This window comes from Siphateles boraxobius, unplaced genomic scaffold, assembly GCF_051911475.1.
Source record: "Siphateles boraxobius isolate OS27281-9 unplaced genomic scaffold, OSU_SipBor_1 41, whole genome shotgun sequence".
NCBI lineage: Eukaryota > Metazoa > Chordata > Actinopteri > Cypriniformes > Leuciscidae > Siphateles > Siphateles boraxobius.
The window spans coordinates 227,501-246,794 of NW_027509042.1; the positions used below are offsets into that span (position 1 = coordinate 227,501).

At 40.5% G+C, this 19,294-nt stretch overlaps 2 protein-coding genes across 3 annotated transcripts in view; one reads left to right on the plus strand and one right to left on the minus strand.

Annotated features, from left to right (window-relative positions):
• The window catches only part of LOC143706086 (DNA damage-inducible transcript 3 protein-like), an 8,375-nt gene extending 1,676 nt beyond the window's left edge, over positions 1-6,699 (minus strand). The window contains exons 1-4 of the mRNA XM_077197643.1: positions 3,001-6,699; positions 1,587-1,653; positions 965-1,168; positions 1-889 (exon numbers count right to left, since the gene is read on the minus strand). The exon at positions 1-889 is cut by the window's left edge and continues 1,676 nt beyond it. Of these exons, the coding sequence (XP_077053758.1) occupies positions 290-889; positions 965-1,105 (741 nt within the window). The 5' untranslated portion in view covers positions 1,106-1,168; positions 1,587-1,653; positions 3,001-6,699 and the 3' untranslated portion in view covers positions 1-289. The remainder of the gene's footprint in view (positions 890-964; positions 1,169-1,586; positions 1,654-3,000) is intronic.
• Positions 6,700-6,905: 206 nt separating this feature from the next.
• The window catches only part of LOC143706081 (uncharacterized), a 37,332-nt gene continuing 24,943 nt past the window's right edge, over positions 6,906-19,294 (plus strand). The window contains exons 1-7 of one of the 2 annotated variants that reach the window (XM_077197633.1): positions 6,906-7,040; positions 8,143-8,321; positions 8,757-8,896; positions 10,759-10,861; positions 11,291-11,459; positions 12,642-14,480; positions 17,922-18,688. In XM_077197633.1, coding sequence (XP_077053748.1) covers positions 8,781-8,896; positions 10,759-10,861; positions 11,291-11,459; positions 12,642-14,480; positions 17,922-18,688 — 2,994 coding nt within the window. In that variant the 5' untranslated portion in view covers positions 6,906-7,040; positions 8,143-8,321; positions 8,757-8,780. Of the gene's footprint in view, positions 7,041-7,184; positions 7,258-8,142; positions 8,322-8,756; positions 8,897-10,758; positions 10,862-11,290; positions 11,460-12,641; positions 14,481-17,921; positions 18,689-19,294 lie in introns of those variants that run through there. The other variant, XM_077197634.1, reaches the window with a different exon arrangement.

Here is a 19,294-nt window from a genome sequence, read left to right on the forward strand (position 1 = left end):
TGTAACATTTAAACATCATAGCATTTTAATTTAATTGAAAACGGCTTTGTATTCTTCCTTCTGCCAAAATGAGTTGGGTTCGGGGTGAGGTTTGACCGGGGACGTGTTTCTCTCCGTTGCGCTCCACATTCTTTCTTTTCTACGGCTTAATCTGACTTTCTCTTTCTCTCTCGGCGGGAGACGCTCTGTGAACCTCCTTCTCTTTCTCCCCCCGTCCCACGTGTCTTTTATCTCCTTCTAAATGTGCATTTCATGGTCAATTGTTCAACCGCTTCAGTCCTGTTGCTCTTCACCTCCTGGTGTTGACGAGTCTCTCGATGAGCGCGCGCCTCGTCCTCTGCACCTCCTCTCCCAAACGCTCGATCTCTGCTTTGAGGCGTTCGTTCTGGTCCGTCAGCTCCTGCACTTTCCTCTCGTTCTCCTGCTCGCGCTCTCTCCTGCTCTTCTTCCCGGGGGATGGAGAGCACAGCGTGTCGGTGCTTCGCTTTCTCTTTCCGGGACGCGAGGAGGCGGGAGGGGACGCGGGCGGGGAGCAGTTTAGTGACGGTGAACGGGACGCCGACGAGCAGGACGACGTGTCGGGAACCGTCGGGAGTTCCTCTTCGCTAACAGCCGGAGACGAAGGCGGATTGAGGTGGTATCCGCCGCTAACCATCGTTTCAACCGACCCAACGCCTCCTTCGCTTAGCAGCTCGAAGAACTCCGGCGGAAGCAAGTCTCCTCCGGACGAGATGTGTTCGGAATCGGCTCTCCGGTCGTCCTGTCGCGGAGGCGTTGGCGTAGTCGGCGGGTCGTCGGTAACGCGTTGCACGCCATCTCCCCATACCTGCCCCTCCGTCAACCAGGTGAGCGAACAGCTCTCCAACACATCTAGAAACTCAGGCTCCTTCTGCATTGAGAAGAGAAACCGTTAGGGAAAAACGTGTACGGACGCGACTATAGCACAGCGTTTGACGTTACTGACCTCGGAGCAAGGCGGGGCTCGCGTAAGTTTGGCCCCGCCTCCGTCGGAGCCCAATATATCCTGTAGGTCTTCATACCACGCCTCCAACTCTGCACCACACAGCGGCCCCACACCAGGGGGGTACAGCCACTCCGCAGTCATCGCACCAATCAGTCGCTATCCACAGACACAATACGATATGCTCCCACACCTAGCACACCAGACCTGGCCCACATAAAAATACATAAACTATCTAAAAGAAGTACTAAACACAAACCTCTGAATGCTGTTGTTGTACTGTGATGATGAGACGATACATCTAGTGGGAGCTTTAACACATCAGCCGCACACCTACACTGCAGGTTTTGGGAATAGCTGATTTATTTGGGTGACCCGCTATATTATACGAGACATTAAGATTGACTGCTCAGCCACTGGGTGCAACAAGGACACATAGTGGACGAGCAGCGTTACTGCACAATAAATAATCAGCTTTATGGAGTTTCAGATGCATGCATTGACTGAAGAATTATTATTATTATTTATTATAGCCTGGTTAGTGTTTGTAAATATTGAAATCATTCAAAGTTATTGTACTTAAAAAAATAATAATAATAATATGAAAACATTAAATGGTGCTCACCTTTAAAAGTGTCTCTTGTCAATCAAGTTTGAATGTGGGTTGGCGGCGATATTTTGTCCCAATAATTCTAGAGAAATAAAACGTGGAACTTGTCAAGCTCACAGTACTTGGTTAAAAAAATATTTAAAAAAAGTAAAGAATGTTAAAAAAATATCTATTTCAGCTGTGAAACAAGCAAAACCCATGCAAGAACAAAGATGAAGATGTATTATAGAGGGAGGGGCTTGTGAATAATTAAGAACGATTGAATGCTCGTAAAAAATAACCCGTAGCAATTATTGATTCTTTATTCTTGAATCTAAAATTAGGTCATTGTGATTTTTTTATGTAAACAAAGGCGCATTGTGTGCTCGAGGGCGCCCTCTGCGTGAGTCTGAGCGCTGACAGTCTGTCAAAACAAGCTGAATGAATCTCGCTATCAATGCGAAGACATTCAAGTTCAGCTGAAATCACTCCTCAGACCTCATTTGAGGTGTAAACGCGACAAGCGCTACTTTAGATGTCCGTGAGACAATGAAAACAGCCCTAAAATATGCACCTGAGGCACTCCCAAGTATTTTATTATTTTTTATATAAATCCTAATGCGGTGTAAAGCGAGATAACTAAATAAATACAATATATATGATCTATTATTAAAGCATAAATAATTATGTTATGGCGTTTATTTGTTGTATTCTGGCTTGTTACTCCAAAGATGATTAAATCGAACATTTTAAAATTAATAGTCAGTCGTAAAATTACACGATAATCAACTTCTTATGTCACTTAAATAGTTTAAATAAATTTTCTTTTATAAACTGTCAATTTGGAGCGGGGGTTTAACGAATCTGACAGCGAGCCAATGACGTCATGGAATCAAAGTACAGGAGCGAGGAAACAAAGGGCGAACACTTTCGCACCAAAATAACACTTTAAAAGTACTTTAACGACATAAAAACACAACGAGTTAGCCATCATGACTACATCCATTTTATTACTTAAACTGTAAAAAGTTGATGTAGCGCTGTTCCGTTAACGCAGTGTCACTGTCGATCAATAACAAATAACGAAATAACCGTTAAAAATAAAACGTTCGCAAAAAAAGTTCTCAGGTGCGCGTCTAAAATGCCGCGATTGTGACGAAATGACAGCTGTCATTGCGTTGTTTTGTAAGCAAGTAACTATTCAAGTAACGTTAAAATAAACCAGGGAACAAAAGCGTAACGATGTTGCGTTAAATTAAGAAAATAACGGATGGGAAAGGAGGAGAATCCTGTGAAATTTGAGTTGAGCAACTGTATTCCAAAAACAGCCTGGGATAGTCGCCAAAACATGCGCATTCCTGTATCCCAAAAGGAAAAGCTTGACATACACCAACAAGAAAAGTACATCAGATCACAATAAAGAATAGAGAAATAGATAGATGACACTCACCCTTTTCTTTTTATTATTTCTTTTCCTCGGTTGTTTCGGATTCAGGGTCTGTGTGTGTTTTTGTAGAGATTGGTGATAGCTCATGTTAACCATTGTTCAGTTGAAGTCACCGAGTGTGGATTTCGGAAACTCCCGGGGACATTTATAGAGTGACTCCAACCGAACTCTGGGGGAAGGATCTCAAGGTGCAACCTAACCGAGATTACGAGGAACTGACAGGAGATGGTCGGCCGTGTGCGCCAATCAAGAGAGGCGGTCGAAATTCTTCTGCTTAGAGACATCCAATGAGCAGGCGCGCTTGGCGGGAGGGGCGGGACTTATTGACTTTGCTGGTTGTCTCGCTCGGTGCGAGTTTGTGTGAGCGGGAAGATGTGATGCAGTCATAAGACGGCCAGGACGAATTTGGGGCGTAAGGGAGTCACATGAAAGGAATGATGCAATCGTTGGCAACCGGTTTCTCGTTGGAGATAAGACTAGCAGAACCCAAGCATGTTTTATTAAACAACCTTTAGTTAAAAAGAAAAAAACCTGACAAACTACCCTATAAGGATGTAGGATAATGTTTCGATTTTTTGCTTGCGTTCGCATATGCACCTATAAAAAAAAAAATAGGCAGCGTTAATATCCGTCGCCGTGTGATATTGTACGCATTTATTCGCTCTTTTTTCATCTTTAATAATTCCTCTCTAGTGACCTGAGGCGATTCTTTCATGTTTCCAAATGCATCCAGTTCAGCACTATATGGAACTAGGATATTCCATAGGAGTTTGAACAATCCCACCCCACCCGTACTGCATTCCTCAGACATTTAATTCGACAACTTAAGATACACAATCGGCAAATCGACTCAATCAGTATAGATTCTGCATTAAAAAACACACAGAGACTTGAGTTGTCAGGCATGTTATTGTTCAACACACCTGTTTAGAATCGCTAAATGAGCCCATAAAGTGACGTTGAAATGGTAAAGGTCATTATCTAGTTCACAGACAAGTCTTGAAAGATCTTCCAGTGTAAATCAGCACAAGATTAGGTTTTAATCTGTGTCCGAGAATCCGCCCTAAATATATAGCATATTTTACAACATGGATCCTATAGTCTAGATTGGGCTCTCAAATTGTGGATGTTTCAAAACGTTATTCTAAATTTCAGAATGCTGTCATTTGGTCATCCAAATTAATTACAGATGTAGGTGTTTTCAGAGAACAAAAAATAATGGTTCTTGGCATTGATGGTTTCATAAAGAACCTTTAACATCCATTGGACAAAAAGTTCTTTATAGTGGAAAAATGTTCATTAGATTATTAAAATGTTTTTTGACCGTAAGAAAAAAAATGTTTTAAGAAATGTTCCAAAAATGGTTAAGTGACTACCTTTGTTTTTAAGAGTGTAGCACCAGCACAACGTTTTTAAATGATGCGACTTGTCCATGGTTTGATCTAAAACCCAAGTATTGTTTCAACATGGGTAAAAGTCTAGTTAAAAGGATAGTTCACCCAAAAATACAATTTTGTCATAATTTACTACTCGTATTTCAAAATAAGATATTTTGAAGAATGTTGGAAACCAGACGGTTGACGGTGGCCATTGACTTCCATAGTATTTTTTCCCTCTACTTTTCTGGTTACCGACATTCTTCAAATTATCTTCTTTTCTGTTCAACAGAAGAAACTCATACAGGTTTGGAACAACTTGAGGGTAAGTAAATGTCAAATTATGACATAAGTTTAATTTAAAATATAATATTCTGAAGAATGTTGGTAACCAGACTGTTGACGGTAGCCATTGCGTTTTTTTCCCTCTACTTTTCTTGGTTACTGACATTCGTCAAAATATCTTCTTTTGTGTTCAACAGAAGAAAGACTCATACAGGTTTGGAACAACTTGAGGGTGAGTAAATTATGACAGAATTTTTAATTATTGGGTGACCTGTCCCTTTAAGACTGTTGCTGTGGTACTGGGAATAACTATAACAATGGTTGTTTATACAGTAAACTATGGGTAAAACACGTACTTTTCCGTAAGTGTACAGTTCTGACGTATGGTTGACAGTTGAAGTGACCGTTGAAACTGATACTCAACGCGCCAAATCAAAAATCCAAACGTGATCGAGATGATGACACAGCCTTGTTTAAAAACATCCCAGATTTGAACGTTAATCATGTGTTGTCCTCTAATATGATCATTCAAATAAAATTATGGTAATTCGTTTACAATTGTATTTAATTAACAGGTGTACACCCCCCGTTTTAATCGCCTGACCTGTAGCTCCTGTCCAACTGATGTCACCAGGGACTCATCTCGTTAGTATTCTGAAACTATTCCAAACACAAGAGTTAAGTAGTGAAACTTGCATGGTGCAAAGCGTGCAATGTATTGCCTAGCAACAGCGCAAGTGGGATGCGCGTAAGGTTAGCGAATAGAAACCTCAAATACTGTTTCCAGGAGCAGGGCAGCGCTCGCGTGGAGACGTCACGATCGGTTGGCTGTTGCTGTGTAGTGTGTATTATTCTCCCCACTGCCTAATGGTTATCACCTCCGAGCGTGTAATTCTATTGGCAGGTTACTCCTTTATTCCCTAAAGTTGTGTTTACTCAACATTCCTGTGAAGTTTTAACAGGTTTAACTCTCAATAACTCGTTGTGTTTTGAAAACTTTGTCGAGTTACCTGCCTTCAACACAGTAGGAGGTTGATCTGATTTATATTTCGAACTCGCACACAAAATGTTCACATTGTGCCAGCGAATCACATTTCTGCTCAAGAGAATAACAGACATTTTACAACACAATAGCCTATGCTGTAATATCTCTGATTTCCTTCATCTTTCCTCCACACTAAATAGGTTTTATCTGCGATTTCCCTCAGTAATTATAAAGTACTTACGGGCGAACCATTTTTTGTTTCCTCAGCTAACTGACACAATAAGGCCAATAAAGGTGTGCGTGTGTGTAGAATCATTTTATGGAAGACGAACAGAAAAATCTTTCTCTCAGGATATTCTCGCCTCCTGCTCAATTCAATGAAACCACATTTCCAGATGAAGTTCACGAGCATCTAAGGTTACCAGACCGTTTGAATTTAATTTAAAATAATATTTCGAGTAGTTTGAGGCTGATCATAAATTCGGCGGGAAACCGTTAAATTAACATTTGTAGTCTAGTTGTTGTTTTCTTCTTTACTGAGTACACAGAAAAACATAAAAGACGACTATTTGATATTTTTCATGCTTTATTTAATATAAAGCATGATTATTTAGAAGAGACTGGTAGAAACAGTTTAAATCAATAAACAACTTAAAATATAAAAATTCATATTATTGATAACATCTCAATTTAGAATTTAACATCTGAAGATAAATCATCCATTGTAGTGGGAAAAAAACAATATCTGACAAATATGCTAGTTTTTTTTTTTTTTTTTTTTTACAATATGCAAAGTTAAAAAACGGTGTAATATTAGAACAATCCCTTCAAATCTACAGAAATGTATCTATTTATTTTTGTACCAGGGCGCGTTTTCCTCCTCACGAGTGGCTCTCTCGCTCCTCCTAGTGGCTTGGAAATTGAACGGAATTCCCAACCCCGACAGCAGCTACTGCGCATGCGTGGAAGAAAACTCCATGATTTTTTTTTGGCACGGGATCCTAAGGAAAAATAGGAACTTGGAAACGAAGATAAACTAAAAGCACCACCACTAAGCCACAATCAACCCATCGCTCGCATATGCACTCAGTAAAGACGCGTAGGAGAGCTCTGAACCTTTGAATGAAGCGATCGCACGCTCCGCGGCCGAGCAGGATTCACGCGAAATTGGACGACAATGCACGGGGCGCAATAAAACCAAGCGTTATTGCTCTTTGTTTTTAAGCAGGACGGCTCGGATGGATGAAGACGCGGGGAAGTGCCTAAAAATCACACGGCGTTCATAACAGCTCAAGCAACGGCGACATTTGCAACTCGAGTCCATCGAGACGCTTGTTCTGTCTTTCGCCTGTGTTGTGCAGCGCGCCGAAGAAGCAGGAAACTTCGTAAACAGAGAGGTACGTAGCCCGCGAGCTAACGAAAGCTAACAGCGCGTCTACACTGTACGCGACGCGTCAAACTCGAACGCTTCCGTTTTAATGTAACGAAGAACCCTTCGTTGGTTAATATCGGAGTGTTATCGCATGTCCTGTAAGCCAGCTAACCGTCAATACGCGACATTTGTTTATTCTTCGGGACGTACAGTCTTCAAAAGTACCAGTGCTATACTTAAGCGTATGTATTCCTATTTACTTTACATATTTACGTCCTCCTTTCTCCGAAACTTTGCGCTCTTTTTATTCGTGGTAGTTACTAGTTTTCTCTTTAGCTCGCTGCTCCACTAGTAGTCAAATCCCGTCATAGCCGGAGCGTTAGCCGCTTCACAGTCACCCGCCTTAATGCCAGAATAAAAAAAACCGTTAAAATTTCATTATTTTAGGCTGTGACATCATCTCGATCGGTTACATTTGAATTTTTGACTTGGCGCGTTGAGTTTTAGTTTTAACTGTCACCTTTCACTCTACTGTCAACCATATGTCAGAACTGTACACTTACGAAAAAGTACTGTGTTTTTGGACTTGTACCCTAGTACCTCCATGGTATTCAGTGCCAGAAAACCGTGGTACATGAATATGGTGATCAAACATTACTTTGTTGTATATTAGTGTAATCTAAATGTTTAAATATCACCTATAAATGTGAATAATTTTCCAGTGGTTATTGAAAACCGTTAAAAATGGTTTATATTCTTGACTCAAACAATGATATTGTTTGAGTGAAGAATATAAGCATTTTTTTTTCTGGTAACACTTTACATTAAGGTTTTTTAGTTACCATTAGTTAATTTATTTACTAACATGAACTAACAATGAGCAATACATTTGTTACAGTATATTCATCTTTGTTAATATTAGTTAATAAAAATACAGCTGTTCATTTTAGTTCACAGTGCATTAACTAATGTTAACAAATACAACCTTTAATTTAAATAACGTATTAGTAAATGTTGACATGAGTATTAACTAAGAATAATACATGCTGAAGAAGTATTGGTCATGTTAACTAGGGTAGTTAACTAATGAACCTTATTGTAAAGTGTTAATTTTCATTTGTTTTCAGGTTGTCAGCTTGTGGAGGGTTCCATAAGAGCATCCCAGTCCATTTAAGAGGACCTCAGAGGATTGTGTCCAGACGGATTTGTTGTTCTGTTGCGTTGTGCTTCGTTAATGCTGCGTATATGTCCTCCAAAGGGTGTATTTCACGAATGGTGCTGACCAAGGCTGTATAAAAATGAAAAGGTACAAAGCAAAAGTGCTAAGTTGCAAGATATCGTACACACTGCAATGTTGATCTGCACTACAACTGCATTTATTACATTTTTGTTGCATGATTGTGCGTGCTGAATACAAAAACTCATGATGATTACTGTAATTTAATGCTCAGAAGAGGAGTGACAACCATATTTAGATTCAGTGTGAACACAATTCCAACTTAAATGAGTCTTCACTGTGAATCGATCTTCATTAAATCTAGTTTGAATCTGATTAGAAGCTGGTTTCTGTCACTGATGTATTATAAATGTAGTTGTCACTACAGGATTACACCTATACCTACACTTTATGAATGGCTACTAAATCCATAATAGTCCGATTAAATCCATAGAAGAATGCCATATGAATCGATCTTCATCCAATCTAGTTTGGATCTGAATTGAAACTGGTTTCTGTCTTCAGGAGCTGGATGTGTGTGAGCAGAAAATGACGGGGGGCAGTGAGAGTGCAGCAGGAGAAAAAGATGGAGGTGCGGCGCTCATCGCTCAGATCCCGGTCGGCTGGCAGAGGAAAGTGGGAGATGGGCTTGTGTCTTACATCAGGTACGTCTACACGTTATTTAGCATTGTTTACTGGGACATGTTTGCTGTTCTTCTCAAATATGAACAGTGTTGCTATTAAAAGGACATTGGGAACATTTTTCACCAAGTTGCCTGACAATGATGATTACGCACAGATGTGTGTGAATCAACCGAGCAAACACATGCAAGTGTGTTCAGCTTACACGCTAGGGTTTCTGGTGCGGAGTGTGTTTGACATTAAGGTTTAGTTAGTGTGGAAGAGGTTCTCCAAACTGGTCTGTGGTAGAGTTTATGTGAAGATAAGTATGGTTTGTAAGTGGTTAAGCAAGTGGTGTGTATCAGTCACGTTCTAGAGGTAAAAATACCTCTAGGAATATACAGTTCTAAGACATTAATGCATGATGTTAGCTGACTGCATGATCTGTAATTTAAGCAGATTAAGCTAATTAAAGCAATGGTTACTTACATGTTGTGTTCATAATGATTAAAATAATGTGGAAAATGTGTATTTTGTATGTTGATTCAGAGTTTGGAGTCACCTGAAGTCCTGAAATGCAAGATTACAGTTTATACTACAGGGCTGTTGAATGCTTGAATCTGATTGGTTGATGGACATGTGCAATTATTTTCGGAGAAATGCACGGATAAAGTAGTTCCTGGCAGGTTTCGACCGCATTAGTTTCCATATCACTTCGCCAAATGATTCCAGTTATTTCAAATTTCCTTACAGCCGACAAGAGCAAAAGAACCAAAACCCAGTACGACACTGACCAATCAAATAAATATAGTAAACAATAGGATAAAAACATCAAATTATTTCCATGTTTTTACCAAGAAATTAAGTTTTATTATGTACTCAAACGCACACACCATTACGCTTTGGAATAAGCAATGAATGTGTGTGATGAGATGTGTAAGAAATTAGTCCTACACACAGGAGCTTTTTTTATGGATAAAAACCTGAGAAATGTCTTGAAATACAACATTTGATTCTGAGCAATGTGTTGAGGTAACCCGCGAGCTAACGAAAGCTAACAGTGCGTCTACGCGCTGTACGCGACGCGTCAAACTCGAACGCTTCCGTTTTAATGTAACGAAGAACCCTTCGTTGGTTAATATCGGAGTGTTATCGCATGTCCTGTAAGCTTACAATAAATGGGATGTTTGGGAATGGGCCGGCTAGCCGTCAATACGCGACATTTGTTTATTCTTTGGGACGTACAGTCTTCAAAAGTACCAGTGCTATACTTAAGCGTATGTATTCCTATTTACTTTCCATATTTACGTCCTCCTTTCTCCGAAACTTTGCGCACTTTTTATTCGTGGTAGTTACTAGTTTTCTCTTTAGCTCGCTGCTCCACTAGTAGTCAAATCCCGTCATAGCCGGAGCGTTAGCCGCTTCACAGTCACCCGCCTTAATGCCAGAATTAAAAAAAAAACGTTAAAATTTCATTATTTTAGGCTGTGACATCATCTCGATCGGTTACATTTCAATTTTTGACTTGGCGCGTTGAGTTTTAGTTTCAACTGTCACTTTTCACTCTACTGTCAACCATATGTCAGAACTGTACACTAAAACCTGACAAAAAACCTGACAAATGTCTTGAAATACAACATGTGATTCTGAGCAATGTGTTGAGGTATGGTAACTATAGTAAAAGCGTAAAAATTGACTCTGGTCCTTTTGAATTATTAAAAAAATAATAAAGCGTTGTGGCCACGTTACCACCTCGGGTATGTGCATTATTTTCTAAAAATGCCACGGCCTGATCTGATGTCAATAATTCCTTACATAATGCATTTGTCATTGTTACTTGTCAGATATCAAATGAAGTGTAAAAGTAGCTGTCAAACAATGCCATATCAATCTTTTTGTTCTCTAGCCCGAGTGGTACAGTCCTTCGATCTGTGGATGAGGTGAGGGTGTATCTGCGGACAGACGGCACATGTAAGTGTGGTCTCGAGTGCCCGCTTGTCCCAAATAAGGTGAGATCAATTTTCAGTGCTGAAGCCTCCTCATTTATGATGTTTCCAGTGCAAACTTGATTGCAAATTAGGTTTTAATGATGCAGTTATGTTCGTAATGCAATGCTAGCGTACTCCTTACAGCATACTGTGTTTAATAGTACGTGAAACTGATTTATAAAACAATCAACTATGTTGTTGTGTTGCATGTTTTTAGTGTCCGCTCATTATCATTTTATAAATTAACCTGATTATTTTAAGGAAACTTTTAAAATCCTCAACATCCAGTTATTCCATGCATACAGAAAGTTTGCTTGTACAGTAGAAATACGTCATACTTCAGAAATAATAAGAGTAGGCATGCAATTCTGAACAGAGACTGCAACTTTTTTTTTCCATGCATTTAAATATTAAAGGTAATTAAATAAATGTAATTTAAAATCTACACAGGTCTTTAATTTTGACCCTGCTGCGATGGTCCAAGCTCCTGGTCATCATCCGAGTAAAGTAGAGGAAGACATGACCAAACTCTGTAACCATCGCAGGAAAGTTGATGCCATGGCAGCATTATGCCAAAGCAGGCAACCCTCCCAGCCCCAACCGCCGGCTCAAGCCACAGGTATTGCATCTCAATACACACATTATTCCAACAAAGTTACTTTTTAGAAGGAATTTTACAGGTTCTGTGACATGCTGTCATGACATGTTGAAAGTACGTTACTGTAAACTCATATTTTGGTTTGTTTTTACAAATTGAGGGGCGAGTTGAACTGATTGTCTGATTGATTAACTTTATTGAACCCAGAATATTCCTTTAATGGTTTGTCTTAAGGTAAATTGCAGTATATTTCCATTAATGTTCTCATGGAGTAAAGGTTATTCTCTACATCTTGTCTCTAAATATTACCCATTCAAATTATTACATTTGGCTAAAGCATGCAGTTAGTCAGGAGTTTATCTACAGTATTCAGTTTACTACATTATATATATATATATATTTCATGTTTGGCAGCATTGAATCACAGTGGACTTAAAGTTATAATATGATATAGCAGTTTGCTATAAGGCATGTCTGAGACATTAAAGTCAACTGTAAGAAGATTCTATGGTCTGAATAGACCTAAGTTTTGTTTTAAGCCAGACACTGCTCATAAGTATATTGATGACAGCACTGTTCTAAAATGGACTTGAATACTTGTTCAATGTTTATTTTGTGATTATTAACTTAAAGGGGAATATATTTTGAGCAGTTTTCACATTGTTCAGTGTCACTAAAACTGAAGATCCACTGTGATTAGCATGTAAAACAATGGCTTGTTTTACAACACACCTCACGTTGTCTTACAACACACCTCACATAAATAGCTTTTATAGACACTGCATCTCTCCTTTAAGTTCAGCTTTCTTCAGTAAGGTGAGTTGAGTTGTATGTATAATGGCGATCTGTTAAAAAAGATTTAACATGTGAATCCATAACTTATCTTGTAAAAATGTACTTTTTTGTTGTCAAGTAAAATTTTAAGAGAAATCAAACACAAAATATACACTTATTCTCGTTCCAAAAACATGAATTTGATCCTTTTAACGGTCAAAAGACTGTCTAGCACCAACCCTTCCTCCTTGCTTATTCTTCAAATTATTACACGTTCGTAGCACGTATAAACTAGTCAAATCTCGCGATACAATACAAACAACACAAAATGTGCATTTATCAAAAAAAAATCAGTCTTAAAATATAAGGAAAAATATTACAATATTGTTAATGTAGCTATGGCTCTAACAGTATGCTTGTTTGTTTAAGGAGGTGTTGTATGTTCAGTGGACAGCAGAGAGCTGAGAGGATCGATTGTGGCTCATGGAGACGGCGCCCATTGCACTTATCCTCCTCCAAGACACAACCAGCCCAAATCCAACATTGGCTTTCCTCTGTCCTCTTCTCGCTCTGTTCTGCAGCAAAACGGTGCCCCTATCTCACGACCTCCAGAACAGGGCTCCCCTTTAAAGAAGCCCCAAACGCCATTGGCATATGCGAAACAGCAGTGGAGCCCTCATCAATCGATCTCCCAAAATATCCCTCAAAGGACAGTGCATAGCCCTGCTTCTCCAAGCAATGTAAAACCCAGTGCGCACACGCATGCTCATCCTCCAGACCCTTCAAACTCCTTTTCCTTATCGCCCTCTTCATCCATAGCTCTCAGTGGTCGAGCACATTCACAGGGAGTGAGTGTTAAGTCGCCATCTCCTCTATCACCCTCACGTACCCTAGACGCCTTTTCACCCCACCAACGCTCTCGCCACTCCTCGACGTCTTCGCTCTCGGATCACGGGACCCCAGGGTGTGTCTTCAAACCGTTGAAAGCCACCATGCCATGCTCCTCTCCCAAGCTCCCTCTTGCGCCTTCCAGTCCATGCAGTCGCTTGGAGGGAATTCTTCAGCACTACAAAGACTGTAGCACCTCCAATGCTAACCAAAGCAACCATCTGTCGTTGGTGCATCCCAATGTAGCCGACAAGAGGAACGGATTGAGTTCTACTCAAGGACAAGAGTTGCTTGGCGTTCCTTTTGGACAAATTCTCAACCAACAGAAGATCCAGCAAAAGAGTCACATCAATAACTCCTTCCCAGCTAGCTGCCTTCTTTCTGCCGCCGCTAAAGCGCAGTTGGCCAACCAGAAAACCCCTAGCCAGCTCAACGCATCCGATGCGCTCGCCACACTTCCTCTTACTAGCCTGGACAAGGAGCAACACTCAAAGGTATTGATTAGCACTTTAAACAGTAGCGTCCACCCTACATCCGCCAGAACGCAATCCCTCACCGCTTTGTTGCTCCCACATTCCCCTTCCCTTTCCCCGGCTTCGCCCGCTGAGAAAAACCTACGGCGCAAACGGCAAAGGCATTCGCCCACCGTTTTAAGCATGCGGAAAGACTCACACTTGGGTCGGAGTCCGGATCTATCCGGGCCTCCGATGCTCATCTCCCCATGCCTTTCCCCAAATTCTCCTCCCGTACCTCACTTAGACAACCACCGGGTATCCGTCGCTCCTCCGAATGCCTCCTTCTCGAACAGTTCTCTTAGGTTGCAGGATTCGGAGGAAGGAAGGAAACCCGGACTTTGTAATTCAATCCCTCTTTCCTCTCCATCCCAGCCGCTTTCTGCTCTACTTCAGCTTCTTAGCATGCAAAGCGCAACCCAGCAATCCAGTGGGGCAATTGCCATTCCTGGACACCGGCACACAAACACATTGCCCTCTTCACCCAGACCCATCACTCCACAGACACCCCATTGCGAAGGACAGTCCACATTACGAGTACCCAACCCGCAACCTCAACCCCAAAGCACAGTGCCCATTCCCGAAACTCCTTCCCAGCTGCCCCAATCCCAACCCTTTACTTTAATGGGTGACGAAACAACCATGAACCTCAAAACCACCTCCGGCAACACCTTCCTGAACTTGAGCCAGCCCCACACGGGCACGACGCCGGACCTCAACTGTTCGATTCTGAGCATGATGAACCAGATGTCCTCGACCTCCTGCTTCCCGGAGAAAAGTTACGAGCCCAAAACGACAGAGACTTGTCCTGACCACAACACCTACCAAATTAGCCAGTCAAATCACAACCAAGGTGTGGAAAATAAAGGTAAGACTTCTTTTCTTGTGTTTCTTGGGGCAATTTTGAACCAGGGACTTGATTTACAAAAATCTTCTTAAGAAAGTAGTTAAGAAGTTATGTTATACAAATATAGACAAATACCTGTAATCAATCATTTTATCCCTTAAAACTCTTAAAAAAAATCTTTGATCACCAGAATGACACACCGGTATTTAAATGTTTTTTTTCTTGAAAAAAAAATTCTTCATGGCTTGAATGTAACTCGACACCCTTGACTCATTTAGTATATGCGATTCTATGAATATGCAAATGAGCCCTTCCTCCATTCACTCACAGCTCAGAGATTCACTCGTTGATGATCACACGTTGATCTGATTGGCTACAACAGGGGTATTCAATTAAAGTTCCAAGATTTCCTGTCTCTTTATTTCCTTTCCCAGCCGAGGTCCAGACAATACTACTTTGGAACAGTTATACATTTCCATCAAGACAGTTGTAGTACTTTGTAAAAGAAAAAACACTCAAAATAGTCATCGAAGATGAGAATGTTGGGCCCTGAGAGCCACAACAATTAGGTTTAAGAAATTTTACCAAAAATGTTTCCAAAAAAAGTAACTATTAACAAGCTATTTTTATTTATTTTACTCAAAGCAATAAACTAAAAACAAACAATGTACATATTCTAATAACATAACTCTCATGAGGACAAAACAAAGTTTTTTTGTCCTTGCCATCTCTACATAATTTTCCAAATTCTAACATTGTTTATTATTAAATGCTCTTCAAATGCTGATTAATAATGCTAAATGTATGATAAAAATGTCTAAAGATGCCACATATTAAAGGTGCAATGTGTAAAAATGTTGAGTATCTATTAACAGAAATTCAATATGACATCCATAACTATGTGTTCAGTGGTGTATAAAGAACTTACTTAATAAACCGTAATGTTTTAATACCTTAGAATGAGGCATTTATATCTACATAGGCGCGGGAATCCCCTTCTATGAAGGTCGACAAATTGTGACTTCATGTTTCTACCGTAGCCGACAGCGAACAAACAGCGTTACAGAGCGCGTTTCGTCACTACCTTGAAAGAGAAGCCACAGAAAGCTAGAAGCTATAGCCATAAACACCGTGAGTAGTGACTTTTCCCTTGTCAGTGGTGTAAATATGTAGTTGGATTGTTTCATGTAACTTCATTCTTCTCGCTGTGTTATGGCTTTGCTATGTGTGGATAAATGTGCGGGTTACGTTCGTGAGACAGCTGATTAGTACTCTTGTCATTGACCGTAAAACAGTTACAGGAATCACCAAAACCCCTCGATCTTGGAAGCATTTTAAGTCGATCGAGTTTCCAAAATCAGAGAAAAAAAGCCTATTGCGTGTAGTAAATGGTGTGTAGGGGATGCGGAGGCGCGCGCGCTGTTACAATCACGTCATTTTTGCCGCAGGCAGCTTTGGGCTCATGCGGACGCGTAGAGTATAAACAAGGCTTAACGCTTTAACCAGCTCAGCCACAGTAACAGCTCATATTAGCCAGATAAACTTTTACTACCCTGTTAGAAAAAATATATAGTTGCATAGTTTCATGTGGTTCTTCTCCCTCGCTGTATTATGGGTTTGCTATGTGGGGAGAAATGTGCTGGTTACGTTCGTGAGACAATCAACTAATTACTATTATTATATTACGTATTAAGACCCTTGATCCTCACCTGACTATGGCTTTGTAAACTTTATCCATCATGTGGTTTATAATGGACTGTGGTACAGAAACTTGGTTTACTCTGGCTATTCTCTGCCGTCTCAGACGACGATGTTTGTACCGTTTTAGCCACCGTAGCTTCTTCGAAAGGGAGGGGTGAGCGGTGGGCTGAGCCTTTAGTGTAAACTCGCAACCGAACCGCTAGATATCGCTAAAAGTCACACACTGCACCTTTAACATGTCTCAAACATGGTTTATTTATACAGTCGGAGTCATCGGTATGACAGATAAAAATGATTGTATTAGCTTCATTCTCGTTTTCTGCAGCGTTTTAGCAAAAGTATATATTTTGCTGCTACTTCTGCTACTGTTGGTATTAAAATAACCGTGTCGTCTACAGCTCTTAATGCGGTGCTTTACGTTTTTAGCGAGGAAGAGAGAAGCAACGTGCACAGAGCAGAAGAGGATATATATATATATATATATATATATATATATATATATATATATATATATAGGAATATAAATATAGATAAAGCAGAAACACCAGCGATTTCAAACCGTGTTTGAGACTGTCTTTGGTTCACTGCAGTTTTAAGAAGATACTCAGCAATGCTGTCGACTTATGAATTTACACATGATTTGTCTTAAAGTAGAGCTGCACGATTATCACAAAAATCATAATTGCCGATTATTCCCTTGAAATTGTAATTGCGATTATTTTTTTTACTTATTTACATTGAATATATATAGGCGTATTACAATACATGTTTACACAAAAATTGTTAACACACACAAGTACTGTCCCCCTTTACTTAACATACACATCAATTGTAAGAATGACTAATAGTAAAGACTACTAATAGATAAACATTAGGACTATGCTAAAGCAATTAAATAGCAGTCCCAAACTAGTTTTTGTTAATACAATGTTGATATGAGGCACCACAGTCATTTAAAAATATAAAAAAATAACACAAAGTGGAAATAAAGTGGCATTTTGGGGTTATGGAAACGACACTTACATGGTGAATAAACAATACTAACAAGAACTGTTAATGAAACAGCTCCTGGTGAATAGAATGAAAATCACACCTGCATGGAAATCCTTCTCAGCTAACACGTGATTTATCGGTATTTTACTTTTATTTCGTGACTTACTAATTTACATTGTAACGACGTTGCTCGTAGTTTCTTTTGCACTTTATACAGTGAAGCGATACACAGCGTGCGCCGCCGCATTTGCGCTTCCAATTGAAGAGTGTGCGCTACGAGCACAGTATAACAGCTGACAGGACAGTAAGTCAGTTTTTCTGAGGTGAAAGTCTTTTTATTTCAGCGTACACTTACGTCACTGCCTGGTAGTCGTGATTCGTCTCTCATAACATAATTATGCTCTAAACACACACACGCAGAGTGGATATTCTTTTGTAATCGCGGCTTTGAACGATTACGTAATCGTGACATCCGTAATCGCAATTAGAAATTCGATTAATTGTGCAGCCCTATCTTAACGCATGTTAAAAACACCACATAGACATATAAACAACATTAAAAGCTGGATTTTCACCACAGGGGGACTTGTTTAAGAAACTAGATAATAGTATTTTAGTACTCTTACCAAAGTATTTAGATAACTAGTATTTTTGGAAATGCAAAATATTAGTAGTAATCGCAGTTAAGAATAATTTTATGCTGTAAAAATGTTTTCGAAGAGCTTTTGGTTTTGGGTTGTCCGTCTTACACTTGTGTTTTCTTTGCAGGTCCTGTAGAGACGATGGATCACCCGGACTCGGACGCGAGATTGCTGGGTGGTTGTGTTCCCGACCACGGCCTCTCTCTATCCGGCTCCTCATCTTCCGAGCTTTCCAATCCCGGTGTTTCCCTACCGCTAGCAGAGGCTTTTCCCTTCATGACCCAAGAACAGCTCCTCCAGCTTCTCTCCTCCAATGCCGGTCTACCTTCTCTTCTTCCACCCTTCCTCGGATCCCTACCTTTAGGACTTTGGACGGGCGGCACTCAATCCCAGCATCCCCAGCAAACCAGTGGCATCCTAAACCAGGGCGCTCATCTCAACGTCATAAACCAGGGCGATCTTCCTCTCAACCTCGTGAGCCTTTTAAACCCACCTGGTTCGGCTCCAGCTCTTCCCTCTGTTGCCGGGATTGAAGGTGGTGAAAAACCCCCAGGGCTTCAAGCCCTCCTCATGGCTTCTTTGCTTCTCGGGCAGAATCCAGCCGCCATGTTGCCCTTGCCCGCACTCAACCTCGAGCTTCCTACGCCTCAACAACAGGTCTTTCCGGATGGAGTATCTCTGGAGAAAACGCCTACTCTTCTGGACTCTGTTTTGATGGGGCCGGGGCTCCTGGAGGCTCTTCAAACTCTTCAAACAGACGGCCAGTCGCTTCTTCTTTCCGCACCTCTCACTCCTCCCGCCTTCTTGTCCCTCAATCCCGCTCTTCTGGCGGCGGCTCTCGCCCAGACTGAACCCCTTCCCAACCACACACCATCCCCCCCGCCTCATTCTCAGGTATACACACAGGCCAACACAAATTGCATGTGCACATACAGTCTTAATGCTGTGTTGTCTACTATGACAGGGTTTCCCAACCCTAGTGGTAGACAGTGGAACTGCATGTGATTTGTGAGATTTTAAAATCCCCCTGTAGTCAATAAATTCATCCCGTAAAACTCATCAAAATGACATATTTAAAAGTTTTTTCCTTGAAAAAAAATGTTTATGCGTTAAAATAGCTTGAATGTAAATAGCTTGAGACTCGACACCCTTGCCTCATTTAGTATGCGTGGTTCTATGAATATGCAAATGAGCACCGCCTCCACTCACTCACTCAGCTCAGAGATCCACTCGTTGACGATCACACGTTGATCTGATTGGTTACAAGGTAGTTTGTGACATCAGAAACACCAGCGATTTCAAACCGTGTTTTTGAGACTGTCTTTGGTTCACTGCAGTTTTAAGGAGAAAATACTCAGCAATGCTGTCGACTTATGAATTTACACATGATTTGTCTTAAAGTATATTAAAAACACCAGATAGACATATAAACAACATTAAAAGCTGTATTTTGACCACAGGGGGACTTTAACACAAAAGTGAAAACTTTAAATGGGTAAT